At 35.8% G+C, this 15,715-nt stretch overlaps 1 protein-coding gene across 4 annotated transcripts in view; it reads right to left on the bottom strand.

Moving 5' to 3' along the window:
- NF1 (neurofibromin 1) overlaps positions 1 to 15,715 on the bottom strand; it is a 231,966-nt gene that overhangs the window by 96,682 nt on the left and 119,569 nt on the right. For 3 of the 4 annotated variants that reach the window (XM_041001779.1, XM_041001781.1, XM_041001782.1), the window contains 6 exons: positions 15,321 to 15,383; positions 10,778 to 10,936; positions 10,166 to 10,263; positions 7,971 to 8,117; positions 5,255 to 5,401; positions 2,084 to 2,194 (listed from right to left, as the gene is read on the bottom strand). In XM_041001779.1, coding sequence (XP_040857713.1) covers positions 2,084 to 2,194; positions 5,255 to 5,401; positions 7,971 to 8,117; positions 10,166 to 10,263; positions 10,778 to 10,936; positions 15,321 to 15,383 — 725 coding nt within the window. The remainder of the gene's footprint in view (positions 1 to 2,083; positions 2,195 to 5,254; positions 5,402 to 7,970; positions 8,118 to 10,165; positions 10,264 to 10,777; positions 10,937 to 15,320; positions 15,384 to 15,715) is intronic. The other variant, XM_041001780.1, reaches the window with a different exon arrangement.

Genomic DNA, 15,715 nt, shown 5'->3' with positions numbered 1-15,715 from the left:
GCATAGCAGCCTAGTGGCTAAAGCTCTAGCTTCACATGCACCACAACACCATACGGGTGCTGGTTTGCATCCCAGTTGCTCCATTTCTCTTTCAGCTCCTTGCTTGTGGCCTGGGAAAGCAGCAGAGGAAGGCCCAAAGTTTTGGGCCGGTGTACCCACGTGGGAGACCTGAAGAAGCTCCTGGCTCCTGGCTTCAGGTCAGCTCAGCTCTGGCCATTTCAGTTACTTGCAAAGTAAACCAGCAGATGGAATATGTTTCTGTTTGTCTCTCCTCTCTATAAATCTCTTTACAACAAAAATAAATAATTCTTAAAAAATAAAAAGAAGTGAAGCAGTTGGGTTAAACCAACATCGATATGGGATGCAGGTGCTGCAGGTGGCATCTGAATGCACTATGCCATAGTGCCCATCCCTTTTACCCACCTTTCAACAATGAATTTCTAGAATGTGAATAGGATCCAGGCCTAGATAACAAAGGAATTCCCTCTTGCCATAGTATCTAGCTCATTTTGGCAAATGACTGGAGACAGTTTAGTAAGACCAATCACATTTGCTGCAGAAGTTGTTAGGCTGGTAGGAAAGAAACCCTTGCTAGTCATAGCTTGGGAAAAGTTGCCTGGGAATGAAGCCAACACAAGAGAGTATAGTCAGGAGCCAAAGAAGATAGACATCCTCCACAGCTGACACTGTGCAGAGTTTTCCACCTCGTTCTGCAAGAAGCTAAAATATCCTCTTGATCTTAGGTGTATGTGTTGCTTTGTGCAACTTCACTGGTGGGTTTCTGTCAAAGGCACTGACTGACAAGCCAGCCCCTTGTAAGCCTTTACCCATTCTTAACTCACTGTAGAGAAGGAAAAGCTTACAGTGTTGACTTAGGGGGAAAAAATAAATAGCTTTGACATTTTCTAGAAAGCATTGCTCTCTCTTTGAAAACAAATAAGAAGTTAGAGGGGCCAATGGGATGGCACACTTCTATCTCCCTTAATAATGTCTATTTCATGCAAAAAGTCAAAATATTTTGCTAATATAAACAGATTTGGGGAAATGCAGACATGATAACTGGGAGGAGAGTTGGAAAGAGAACTTTAATGGGAAGGAAAGCAGTGGCCCAGAGCAGTACAAGTGAGGGGCAAAGACAAACGCCATCTTCCCTACTTCCCAGATTCTCAAGTCCCCCTGTTTTTTGGACTTACTGGTCCTGCTGTCTAAAGTTTCCCATATCCTACTTTTATTTCTTCAATTCTTTCCCACTATTTCTCCATTTCTATTTGTTTCTGACACATTACCAATTTCTGACACCCGTGACTATTAATCCACAATTTGTATCAATTTCAGATTAAGTCTGAGGAAGTTATAGAACTCAGATTAAATAGAATCTTGAGGGATGTTGAAGTTGCCTATGATACCACACTGTCTCTGAAGTTCAGCTACTGTCAATTTGTATCATACCAGAAGGGAAGTTGTAAAACTGATCAACACTGGCAAACATGAGTTCTCAAAGGTGAGGTATAACGACGCAACAAAGTGAAAGCAGTGCAAGCACCACACCTTTCACTAAGGAGGAGTTTATGGCATTTCCACCAAGCTCTTCTGGAGTTGGCCGTGACTGAGGAACACACCAAATACGACCCAACACTGTCCCCTGTGCTGTTTACACAGAGATTTCCCACAGCTCCTTTGAATGAATTTCCATATCACCCTGACACAGTCTTACACAGCCAATTACTAACATTTACCAGGAAAAGCAGGCACTTAGCATTTTATCTCTTCTTTGAAAAAAAGCTCCCGATCATCACATGGCAGATAGTATTTAACCAATATACCTGAAAACAAATATGTGTTCAGAGTTTTCACTCTTACTAATTAATCAATGGTAGCTAGGACACAGATACCAACAGGAAGGAAGCAGTCTGAGATCCATTTCTAATACACAGGCAATATTTTAGGAGATAAAGACTGTTGAGCAGTAATATTCTTTAAGGTAAGCTTTTCAATTCCTAAACCAAATAGGAAAAGGCATACTATTTGTTATTATTTTTAATAATAATTCTGTTAATTGAAATAGAAACACAGCCTTTCTTACCTTCGTGCAACATAGTAAAAAATAGGATTCCCAGCTTTGGAAGTCCCAGCTTGGTAGAAAATACTTAATGTTTTCAAAGCCTTGAACTCTTCTTTCTCATGTACCTGATGCCTAAAATTGAAAAAAAAAAAAGTGACTCACAGGTTTTGTATTGTTCACTAAGAATGTTAAAAACCCTAGGATTGCATCAAGAATAAGATATATTTTAGAAATGACAAAATATTTTAAAAGTACCTGTTCTACAGAGCAGTTTGGCAACGGGCACCAACATATCCAGGATGCTACTCTCTGAACCACAAAAATACTTTGAGGATTATACTAAGAAAACGACTAGACAGAGATATTAACCACAGACTGCTTTCACTTACGTTGTTTTCTAGACACATGTTTCTGAAACTCTAAGACCTTGTTTTTATGAGTTCAGCTTAGCAAAGTTTTCTGTTCCAGTTTATGGATTCTGAATGGATGGGAACGGCCATTCTTTATCTCTATTTTCTTCTTTGATTCCATGGCTTATCCTCTTGAATGATATGAACACTTTTTTCTAAATGGTTACTTAACTGTTTGTATTAACATCTTTTACTGAATGTTCAATTTAACTTCCCTGCTACTGAATAGTGTTTTTATATATATGTTCTATGTTTTCATCTATATGTTCCTATGTTTACTGAAAGATATTTCTGAAAAAGCACGGTTTAATTTTTATATATTCTGTCCAAGACTCAGAATGTTTCTTTAATCTCAAAACTGATGTCAGCCACCAACCCTGGGAAATTCTCATTTATCTTCTCTTCAAATATGACCTTTTCCCCATTCTCACTAAACTTGATTCTGCAACATTTATTGACAGACCTTGGACTTCTTATTCTGCTTCTGTTATATTTGTCATATATTTATTTCTTTGTACTAACATGCTAGGTAATTTATTTGGCAAATATTCTCCAACTACGTGTTTTTAAAATATTTTATTTTTAAAATACAGGTTGAATATTTATTAGCTGAAATACCTAGAACTGGAAAATGTTCTGAATTCTAGGTTCTTCCAGCTTTTGTAGTATTTTCATACACACAGTAAGATACCTCTGGGTTAAGAATGGAATCCAGGACCCAGTACGGTAGCGACTAAATCTTCACCTTACACACACCAGAATTCCATATGTGTACCAGTTCCTGTTCCTGGCTGTTTCACGTCCCATCCAACTCCCTGCCTGTGGACTGGAAAGAATTAGAGGACAGCCCAAAGCCTTGGGACCCTGCACCCATGTGAGAGACCTGGAAGGCGCTCCTGGCTCCTGGTTTTGGATCAGCTCAGCTCCTGTTGTAGTGACCACTTGGAGAGCGAACCAGTGGATGTAAAATCTTTCTGTTGCTACTTCCCTCTGCAAATCTGCCTTTCCAATAAAAAGAAAAAAATCTTTAAAAACAAAAAAAAAAGACTGGAATCCAAACCTGTACTCATGTTCTTTTTTTTAAAGACCATTTGACAGGGGAAAAAGATATGTGCATAGATAAACAAATGGGAGGTTATTCATTAGATGTTAACTAAGTTATTTTTAAGAGGGAGGATAACAAAATTCGGTATTACTTTCTAATTTATGTTTACTTTTGCATAGTTTAATAATTGGGTTTTTAGTTACTGACAAAGTACGAAGTGACCTTCATTTTTTTTCAAATAAAAATACATCTCAAAGAGCATCAGTGTGAATTTAGAAGAGAATCAAACTAACTTCTAACACTAAATACTGTGCTTGTAAGAAATGCTCTTACAGTATATATTTTAAATTGTTCCGTCTCCAAAGCACAGAAAATTGTTTTGCAAAGAAGTCGTCTTTGGTAAAAGATAGTAACAAAGTAATCTTCTCAGAAAAAAATAGACTAACAGCTTAGATATTCTTAGTAATGTTTTTTTAAATTGTTAACAACATTGTATTATGTGATACAGTTTTATAGGCACTGGGATTCCCTCTACCCCTCGTAATTTTAAAGCAGGTAATATGGAAATTTCATACAGAAAATAATTACACAGTAATAAACACTTATTATACTGAGAAAAATCTAATAGAGCTAAAATAAGATCACATATTTTTATATTCTAATTCTCTTATTCATGTATTCTTTTAGCAACATCAATGAATTGGAGTCAGTTGTACACACAATTCATATGCAATTTGATCAGTAACAGGTACTGTCAATGCAAGACATATTACAAGCAAATCTAACGTGAATTAACTTCTGATTGCCAGATTCTAGAATTTTCTTCTCAATCTCTTTGCTTTTGGCATATACTGTGAACAAAACACTCAATCCACAATTACTCTGTGTATTTATAAAGTGTAAAGCATGTGAAAGACACTTAGAAAACTAAAGGATTTAACAAACTACTTTAACTTTACCAGCATAGAGGAATTTAACAACGAGGACCTTTTATTTCATAAACTAAATCCCTTTGAGATTCAATGCAAATGTCCACAAAACATTTACAGTAACCTTGAGACCTATTTTTTGAACTTCAACCTAACAAAATGAGAACTATTAACATAAAAATTAAACAGAGTTCTAAAATTTACTATAGTATGGCAATAAGAATCTAACACCTCAAACCAAAAAAATTTATGAGGTAGTTGTGGAATCTTAGGTAAACCAGTTATTCATATTGAGTTATATGTTCTTTATAATATGAAAATAATAATGTCTGAACATCATTTTTAGCATTAAATGTAAAATCAAAGCAAGAAGATAAAATATAGGTTGATAAGATAGTATGGCTTTTGCAAATCACAATGCAAAATTAGACAGGAGTTCTTCAAAAAGTTCATGAGAAATACAAATTGCAAAAAACTATGGATTTCAAATTTTTCTTGAACCAAAATAAAGTTAACCTTAAATTTCATTCTCATTAACCTTCTCAGAGTATTATATCAGGGTACTTGGAAAAATCTTGGAAACAGAATTCTTAAAAGCAATATGCATTTCATGTAAACTTTGTGCAAACTCCTCACAGAAACAATAGGAATAAAGCTGGTTCTCAGAACTTGGCCATGGTATTATTATTGTATATATCTTTTTTGATAAATATGCTTATAATTTTGAGAGACGAACAAATGGCACAGTGACAAAATTTGGCTTTGGAACCAACAGAAATGCAATCATCAATTCAAGGATGTACTTTACCTAGTCATAAACTCCTCAAACTTGGAGCTAGTGAGGTTAAGGCTGGACCAGTGTGTGTCTGCCACAGGCTTGTGCTCCGGGGGCCCCAGGTACGCGAGAAGTGTGGCCATTTTATCAAAAGGTCGTCTTCCAACAGCTTTATGGTCCCTAGAAACAGCAAATCACTCAGGAAAACAGAAGCAGTTCACACACTGAACAGCACATATGTCTTTAGAACTTCACTGGTGGTTTTCACTGCCAGCTGGTGATCCCTGCTGATTTGTTAACTGCACAAAAAGACCTAGGGATTTTAAGTGTTCACTGAAACAGCTGAAAAATGACCAGTCCCTAAGCCACAAACATTGAGCTTTTTCTAGTGTTCCTAATTTGTTACCACTCAGAGGTCAATTGATCAATTAGTAAAATATTCCAATTCACTTTCACTGAGGGTAATAGGAAATCTACCTAGACAAACAACAATAACAACAACAACAATAAGAAGAAGAAAAGAAAATAGACCCCTGCTCAATCAGGGGAAATACAAATTTTCAAAAACCATTCAATGCTTAAAGCCATGTAAGAATAAGACACTATTTCAGAATCTGGCTAAACCCATGAAGACCGACAACCCCAATGAGAATGCTCACAGCATCAAAGCACACTTTAACATTTGGCAATATCTAGTAAAATTGAGGCAGGATACATACACTGCAGATCTGGCAATCACACATTCAGGTAATACAAAAGGAGATGAATATGGAGATATGTATTGCTGGAAGTAAATCTAAATGTTCATCAAATAGAATATGGACAATCATTTAATGAAATAACAATAAGTTAAGAAATCTCAAATAGAATGCTGTATGTTCATATTCATGTTATCATTCCTGAAAACTTTCAAAACACACAAAACAACTTTGCATATTTCTATACCTTCCTTTTGTTTTCATATGAGTAGAACATAAGAAAAGCACAACGAGAACCATATTACCAGCTTTAGATATCTCTAGATTGTCAAAAGGAAGCCTCAAGAAATAAAACACCACAAAGATTAGGATCAGGGCCCGGCGAGGAAGGCTAGTGGCTAAAGTTTTTGCCTTGCATGCCCAGAATCCCCTACAGACACCAGTTCACGTCCTGGCTGCTCACTTCCTATCCAGCTCCTTGTTTGTGGCCTGGGAAAAGCAGCAGAGGATATCCCAAAACCTTAGGACCCTGTGCCCAAGAAACATGGAAAGTATTCCTGGCTCCTGACTTCTGGTCAGCACAGCTCTGGTCATTGCAGCCACTTAAGGAGTGAGCCAGCAGATGGAAGATTGTTCTGTGTATCTCCTCTCATATATAAAGCCTTTCCAATAAAAATAAATAAAACTTTAAAAAAGACAATGCTGAAGATGGGTAGCAGATAAGCTATTACATTATCATTTATGCTTCTTTCTGTGTTTGTAATGTATACAGAGTTTAGGCACCTGAGTATTACTGCTGCTTCCCAAGTCTACATGAGCAGGAAGGAAAGGTCAGGAGCTGCAAGCAGGAACAGATTCCAAGTTCTCCAACATGGGGTGTGGGTATCGACACTGCTACGTTCAATGCATACCTCTAAAAAGTGCAGAGTTTTTCCAAAACGCAAAATTTAAAAGTTTCTGTAGGGCCCAGCACTGTAGCCTAGTGGTTATTCTTCACTTTGCATGCATCAGGATCCCATTAGGGCGTTGGTTCTAATCCCAGTAGCCCAGCTTCCCAGCCACCTCCCTGCTTGTGGCATGGGAAGGCAGTTAAGGACGTCTCAAAGCCTTGGGACCCTGCACCTGTGTGGAAGAGCCGGAAGAGGCTGCTGGCTTTGGATCAGCTCAGCTTTGTCCACTGCAACCACTTGGAGTAAACCAGCGGATGAAAGTTCTTCTTCTCTGTGTATCTGACTTTCCAATAAAAATAAATAAATCTTTCAAAAAAATTCTCTAGCAATAAACTGTGAATATATATCTAAGCTATATAAAGAAAAGAAGGTCCACATAAAAGTTCCATAGTTTACTCTGTTGTCATACCCAGGCCTATGTGAATTCACTTAATTCATAAAGGATTAGAATGTCCTGTCTTTAAGACATCATCTCTTAACTGCTTACCTTTATCCTCATGGACACCTACCTATCTTGTGAATGAGTGAATCAGTTTTCAGTGGCATGTAAACTAATATAGCAGTAGATTCTGTGGTGACACAGTTTAAGTGACTACCTGGAACATCTACATTCCACATCTGAGTGTAGATGCAAATCCAGGCTCAACAGATTATTGTGAAGTACTTGCCCTCGTGCCACGCACGAGGGAAATGAAGTCCCTAGCTCCAGCCTGGTCGATCCCTGATTACTGTGGGTATTTGGGGAATGAATCAATATACCCGCTTGCTCTCTCTCTACCTTTCAAGTGGATGAAGATAAAAATCTTCACCTTCATTTGTAAGGGAATTCCTCATGCATAGGACAAGTATCCTATGTCATGAGAAACTTAAATAAAAAATAATAAATAACATCAACCGTATCTAGATAGGCTTGCGGGTGAGTTAGCGTAACTTAACTTTTGATTATATATATGTGTATATATATATTTTAGAAGTCCTCATTTCTTTTTCTAAACTATAACTCTTATTCCAAGAAGATGCAGTTTAGAAAACACTATGCCATGCATTATTAACACCAGTTTAACCTGAGTGCTCAATTTCCCCTTGACTGCAAAGTCTTACCTATTGCTGGAAAGATACTGGCCAATTTTCTCTTGATTATTCCACAGAAGACGATGTAAAGCAAGAACGTTGCCATCACTGATGAAGGAAAGACTGTGATTTACTGCATCACTTGTAGGGCAATCTGATGCTATATCAAGGAAAAACCTTAAAAAACAAAAAGCCAATAGAAAATTCTACATCAGATACACATCTAATTATAAGTGAATTAAATTTATATGAAGTCAACAGTGTGAAGTAATCGAGGTTACACAGATGGAGGGCTCATTCACACACTGTGATTATCAGCAAATGCAGAAGAAGGACCAGGATAAAGTTGGCATTTCATTTTTGGTACCTGACTTTACCTGCAGAGAAGGATCTTAAGTCAGAGAATAAAGTATTTAGATAGCTGTTACTTTGGAGTATAGTTAGTATTTCACAAATGATGAAGCTGGAACCCAGGAAAGATAAAAAATCTTCTCCTAGTTACACAGTCTATTAGTTCAAGATCAGAGTTGTGGTTCCTTGAAGTTCTAGGAGTAGTCAGTCAACCTGCTAGTGGATGAATCCCACACTGAGTTTCTTTTTCTCTTCAGTATTGCTTACAGTTCACCAAGCTACCAAAGTAAAACCTGGAAGAGGGCTGTATAAGGCTAACTGAGACAACATGTCAGACCAATCAGATTCATTCTGTGTGCCACATAATTCAAACATTGAAATAAATATATATTTAAAAAACAAACTTGAAAAAAAGTAAACTCTGGACATAATTCACGTGTACAAGGTACTTTCTCATGAATTATCTCACTTGTTTCTCTAAAAACAACTGATGCAAACATGATACCACGACTACTGATAACTAAAAATTTGGAAATACAGTAACTAGTTACAGAATTTCAGAGTTTTCTAAAGCATTCAATCTCAAGAGTTGTTCAATTACATGTGAATGAAACCCTGTGTGTTGTACTAATTGATTTAAAGAGCAACTTGTCAGTTTAGATACACTTCTAAACTGAATTATCATAAGCATTTTTAGCATTAAAAGACACTGATGAAATACTATTACATATTATCTGTATAAGTTTTTTGCTGTTTAGTTTTGTGTTTTTGCTGTTGCTTTTGTTTCTATTTTGAGAGGCAAAAGGAGACAGGCAGACAAAGTTTCCATCCACTGGTTCACACCCCAAACACTCAAAATGGTTGTGGGCTAAGCCAGGGCCTGAAGCTCAGACACAGGAATTCAATCCAGGTTCTCCTTCAAGAGTGACAGAAACTCAGTCACTTCTGTCACCACCACAGTCTGCATTAGCAGAAGCCTGGGGTTGGGCACTGAAGCCAGATTTCCAACACAGACACTTCACAGCATGGATGTACATGTCTTAAACCCTGTGCCAGGGGTGGGAGACCATTTTATTTCCATAACTCACGAGCCATACAAAATCATCAGCTTAAACATTAGCCAACATTGAGTGAGTTTATTGAATTTCAAACCCAGACCAAATGATCTCCCAGGCATCATATGGCCCTAGGCAAGACATTCACTATTCCCACTAAGGCCAAAATCCTCCCAGTGGTTTTGGTTTTAATAAAAGCAAACTTCAGGCCCAGTGGCTTAAGTCCTAACCCTTAACGCACAGGGATCCCATAGGGGTGCTGGTTCTGATCCCAGCAGCTCTACTTCTCATCCAGCTCCCTGCTTGTGGCCTGGGAAAGCAGTCGAGGATGGCACAAAGCCTTGGGACCCTGCACCCACGTGGGAGACCTAGAGGAGGTTCCTGGCTCCTGGCTCTGGATTGGCACAGCACCGGCCATTGCGCTCACTTGGGAAGTGAATCATCGGACGGAAGATCTTCCTCTCTGTCTCTTCTCCTCTCTGTATATCTGACTTTCCAATAAATAAATAAACCTTTAAAAATTAAAAAAAAGAAATCTTTAAAAAACTAAAAAATAAAAGCAAACTTCTTCTTTGCCCCTTCAGTAGAACTGCCTCAAATCCTTTGTTTTCATGAACATGTCAAAAATTCCTCTTGGTATTCAAATATGGAAGTTATCACCACATTCGTGTATAGCAAAATAAGACAAACTATGTTCTTGACCTAGACAGGAAAAAGAAAAACCTACACAGGAGCTCCACAAACACAGCTACAAGGATTTAAGGGACACAGACAATCTTGGGTTCAAACATGGCAAACAACCAAAGGCAGGCTGCTTACCTTCGAGCTGCATCAAAGTTGCTTTTCACAAAGTCATTAAAAGGCCGCATATGCTCTTCTTTTGTGAAGAGAACATGATTGGCAATACTCTGAAGTATCTAAACAATCAAATTTTGGTATAAGTAATTATTGATTATTATAGACAGTCTATTCTTTTAAAAGAAGTATCAATTTTCTCTTGATATACTTTTACTGATAGTTAAAATCAACCATTCCATAATCTATAAATTATTCTAGATGCTATTTCTATTCTTTCCAAATAGAAATACAGCAATTTTATTTATGCAGATTTACACATATAAAAAATTTTAAATGCCTTTGAAACTAAAAAATTCTAAAGCCTGTATTTCAATGTTCATTCCAAAATGTCCATAATGATCACACAGAAAATAGCCCTAAAACTAGACATTTGGCAAAATGTTTTCCCATGATAATAAACCCTAGCAGGTGATCTCCTTTGTAATAGAAATAAACAAATAAAAAACCCCAAAACAACATACATAAAAACCACAGACAAATCAAAAGATAAATTCAAGAGGAAGTACTGTGTCACAAACTGAAAAAGTATTTGAAAGGAAATGTCAAGACAGCTAGATTATCCAAACAATTCACCTTTGACATTAACTTCAAGCCCCTTTCGATTCTAGGTGGTGGCTTTTTATCTAAAATGCCTGCTTCATACGGTGACACAATGGCGGGATTGATAAATCTGAGGAACATGGCACTTCCTACTGCACCGATGCTGTTTTGAGGAAAACGCTGGCTAACCACCTAAAAACAAGGAGTGGAGAATTCAGTATGAGGTTTGAAGCAGAACAAGGAAATGCGAACAAAGAGCTGAAGAGGCAAACCTTACACAAACAACTCTGAATCCATTAAGCATCACAAAATTTTCTATTTTTCTTCTCTCCAAATTTCAGAAAACACAGTTTCCCCTTAACTTTAATCCCATTTGAGTTTAGAGCACAATTAAGCAACCTCAGGGGAGAGAAAAGCCTCACGGTTGAACTGCGCAGGAGAGGACAGAGGAATGATCTTTATTATCATTGTCTACACTAAAGTGGGATGAGCAACAAAAGCAAACCAAACTAACACACATGAAAGTGATCAAACTTTAAGAAGAATAACAGATATGACAGCTTGATCAAACTCCTAGAAGGTGAAGTTTCCAAACGTACACCCCTGGAATGCCCTATACCTAAATAATAAACATTCGACATTTTGCTGTGGACTACATACAATGGATTTTCTTAAGAAAAATGTTTCTCATGAAGAAAACAAAATTTCTTAGATTGTTACTGGAGGTAGGGGGAATCCTTCCAAGTAAGGTTACTGCCAATTCTCTACCTTCATTACCATGCTTCCTGGTAAAAGGCCTAACCATCATTTAAACCATGGAGGAAAGGGATTGTTGGAAACCTAAAAGAAAAAGAATTCTACCAGAAGAGAACCCATAAGGTCTACCTCAGTTCATTATCTACCAAATAAACAACTTACAGCTTAAGAAGCAACTGCCCATTCTGCAAAGCAGAGTAACCCAGTACTGCAGTGGATTTGATTTCTCTATAAAACATGTGACACTGAAAATAAATCTTACAAAAAAAAGAAAGAAAGAAACATGTGACATTGAAGACGGTGTGGATGGGTCCTTTATCAGAAAGGGGGAAAGTGTTTTGGAAACTGCCTGAGCTTCCATTTTGTCCCAAGGACCCATTTTAAGTCAATTTCACAGATAGAAATTGTATTCTAAAATTCACATGCTTATACTACATACATAAATATATTGCTAAAGAACACACGTACAACATTCTAATTTTCACAATAATTTTTGCCTGATGTGGCTGACATACTGAAAGCAGAGATGACAAGGAAAGTAAAGGTAAAGCATTTGAGGTTATATATCCTGAGATTCCAGGAATAAAACGGTGTTTCAAAGGGTACTAAGGAAAATAGGATGAAACAGAATTTCCATGCAGAACCTCACTTAATTGTTATTCTTCACAATAATTTCAACATGGCTCACTGACTCCAGATTAACTCTAGAAAACAATAGGTTTTGTTTTCATCATTCTATTTCATTTAATGTATCATGTGGTCCAGTTTTAAGTATATTCTTACCTACTGCCTATATTCTTCAAAATAAAAAAAAAAGTTAAGATTGTTGAGAACAAACTATAACACTGAAGAAAATGTGATGGTATTGCACCCAAAATGCACATTCTTTGTGGTGCACAGAGAATTAGCTTTACACTCAAACAGGAATCTGGTGAGGCAGCTAACCACAGCTGTCTTAGCAAAATGGCTCTAATACCGAAGCATGGTTTGCTTTTTTTGGCTGATATACAAATACAGTTAAGAAAACTCAATTGCTTTTACTATTCTAATGACGTGTTGTTTAGCCTTTCATAATAAATAAAGGTGACTGTGAAAGTTAACTGGAAGTCAGAAAAATGAATGCATGTAAGCAAACAGACAAATGGATTTCAGAATGTTCATAAATCACCATAGCAACTGAGTAGTTCTTTAGAATTTTCTAATTTTAATTTTAAAACAGACAAAACATAAACAAATCTTCAAGATTCTACAGCATTTAAGGACAGTAAACCAGCCGGAAGGAAGGGGATTAAAAACTGCTTTAAATTCCATAGGAAGTTATTTACAAAGAGTTAGCATGTATTCAACTTAATCCATTAAAATCTTGAAATGGCTTTTCAAGAAGTTAAATGCTACAATCTGGCTCACAAAGAACCAGTTTAAAGAAATACTAGTTTTCTGTTGTATGTGTCTCATAAAAGTTAGTACTTTAATATACCAATAAGGTTCTCTTCTGATTTTCTATGGGACAAAAGTGTTTCAACTCATGTCTGGTTTATACTTAAGGGTAACCTGTTGCAATAACCCACCGAATGAAAAATCTCACTGAATTATTTCCCAAAAGGAGAATATTGTAAAAATTATAGAAACTACTACATTTTCATCACTTTCCATGTCTCCAAAAATTCATGTAAAAATACAAATTATCTACATCTCAGGAAAAAATGCTGTTCCATGTTTTACATAAATATACACCTCATGGATGGCAGTATTAATAAACTTTTGGTATTAAATTTGATAATACATAAACAGTATTAAAACACTATAATAAGCTATGAATTTATAAAACGACTTTTACTTTCACTACAAGTTAACATAAATGCAACTTTACTTCATGTACACAAAAGTATTTTAAAAACAATACATAAAATATCTAAACTGTATCTACACAACCCTTAGCACAAAAGGTCATAGTTGGGCCAGTCTTTGTTGAATTCAGTTATCAGCCAATGTTTCCTTTGCTTCCCCTAGCAAAAATGCTGGACCACATAATGCAAATAAATACATGTATAACCTGCTCATCAGCAAGAGCATTACCACCTATTACTGTAAATTTTCCTGGAGCTATGCAGACAATTAACTTCCAAAGTTCGCCCAAATAGAATTAGTTGCAGTATGACCACACAGCTATCCTGCATAAGCCAGACCTTTTCTCTGTATTTGACAGAATCAAATCCATGATCTACATACTCTGAAATAAAATCAGCTTGCTTGTAAAAGATCATTACACAGCTGAGCAAGCAACTGCATAAAATGACATTTCAAGTTCGTGCTGACTTTGGCACTGGCTTTGAAGGGTATCTCAGGCTAACAGTAAAGATTCCCCATTTCCAGGATGGCTTCACATCATCTATGCTCAGAAAGACAGTCCAAAAATCAAATAATCTGAAAATAAATCTAACAGGGAATAAAACACAATTCAAGGAATAATTGTAGATACAATCTTAATAAATAAGGCAATATTAGAAAGGCTAGGAAACATGCTCTAGGAAAACACAAAAGCTTAAGATTTAAATTATGTAATACACCACAAACAATGGAATTAGTGTAACACTAGACAGAGTGTTAGGAACAATAAATTAATTTCAAAAGTGCTAGTGTATATTACAGTAAATCCACATACAGTGAAATTAGAAGGCTGAAGCATTAGAAAGAAATGTTTTTATTAAGCAAAAAACCAAAAAGGCCATCCAATCAAACACATTGCTCACAGCTGACCAAATTTACTTAACATATCAAAAAGGAAATTCTAAAAGAACATAAAAGTAAATGTCTCTAAATTTTAACTTGGTTCTGAATTTTAAACAGAAATTTACATTTAAAGCTTTATTGTATATAAAGCTCAGACAAGGAATGAAAGATGAAACCAGATCAATACTATATTCTAAATTACACCTTTTTAAGAAAACCACTCACTCAGCTCTTAAAGGTTTGCTTTAATTTTCCGCTGAAATAATTCGGACTATATGAAAAGGAAGGACTCAGCCTCATAAGAATAAGTCACACTGACAGATAAATAGCAAATCGAAAAGGAATGTATAGGATGTTTAAGAAAAATTATATTCACTGGAAGAAAATATCATGATTATAATTTTTCTTCCTTTAAAATTAGGGAAAGTTCATGGAAGCAGGCTATACATATCATGCTTGTGAAATGAAATATTTATAGTTTTACTTCAAAATTAATACATTCTCATCTTAATAATGTAATATTGCTTTTCTCTGAAGTAAAAGTAGTTTTACCACTGGATTTTCTATATTCAAAGCACGATCATCTAAAATCTGGTTGAAATTTTCTAAATAAAAATATAAGGAATCAAAATAAAAACTTAACCTTGACTATGATTTAGAAAAAGCACTTTCCTGCTACATACAACAATTAAGAAACACGTTCACTTCTAGGTAAAGAAAGCACTCACATTCCCTGCAAACCAGAGGCAGGAATGAAGAGAGTCAGCATTTCCTATGGCCTTGAAATTAAGTTTTAAAAATTCATTTATAATATTTTAAATGGCAATAATAAAATTAGATCAAGGATGTCCAATGCAACAAATGCCCACAAAATGCCTTTGGGATAAATCAAACCAAAGGAACACAGAGAATGTTTTCATGTAACTTAATTCCAGGGTTAATTGAAATGAAAGCTATTTTGTGCCAGAATTAGTAGAATGATTTTACAGTGAAGGTCAAATAGGCTGAAGTGCAGATGTTTTTAACAAACAGCAAAAGATTTTTGTTTGGCTTTGAAAGAAACAGCTAATAAAAAGTTCTCCAAACTTACTGATTTTTTGTTTTCCTTTTTTTCTTTTACTGTAGCTTTATTCAGTAGGGAGTGGCAAGTTGCCTACAGAACAGAGATGAGCACAAACAAGTCACAGCACCGACTACATACAGCAACAAAAACAATGTTGGCTTGTACATAAAATTACATGATAAAATGTAACACAAATGGAATCAACAAAAAAAATTAGGAATCAACTGAATTTTGAGGGGTGAATTTAATTCTGGATTTAATTTTTATTACATTTTTATGCCAAGCACTAAATAAACAGCAAAAGATGTTGAGAACCAATCATGTCTACTACTTCTGGCTATGAATTACAGAAAAACTCTATAGTGAATTTGAAAATATTTAATATTTACATTTAAGTTAATTCCTGGCTTTTAATACATTTT

The sequence above is a fragment of the Ochotona curzoniae genome, unplaced genomic scaffold (genome assembly GCF_017591425.1).
Source record: "Ochotona curzoniae isolate NIBS_2020 unplaced genomic scaffold, NIBS_Ocur_1.0 scaffold_2453, whole genome shotgun sequence".
Lineage (NCBI taxonomy): Eukaryota > Metazoa > Chordata > Mammalia > Lagomorpha > Ochotonidae > Ochotona > Ochotona curzoniae.
This window is presented reverse-complemented; position numbering and strand designations above follow the sequence as displayed.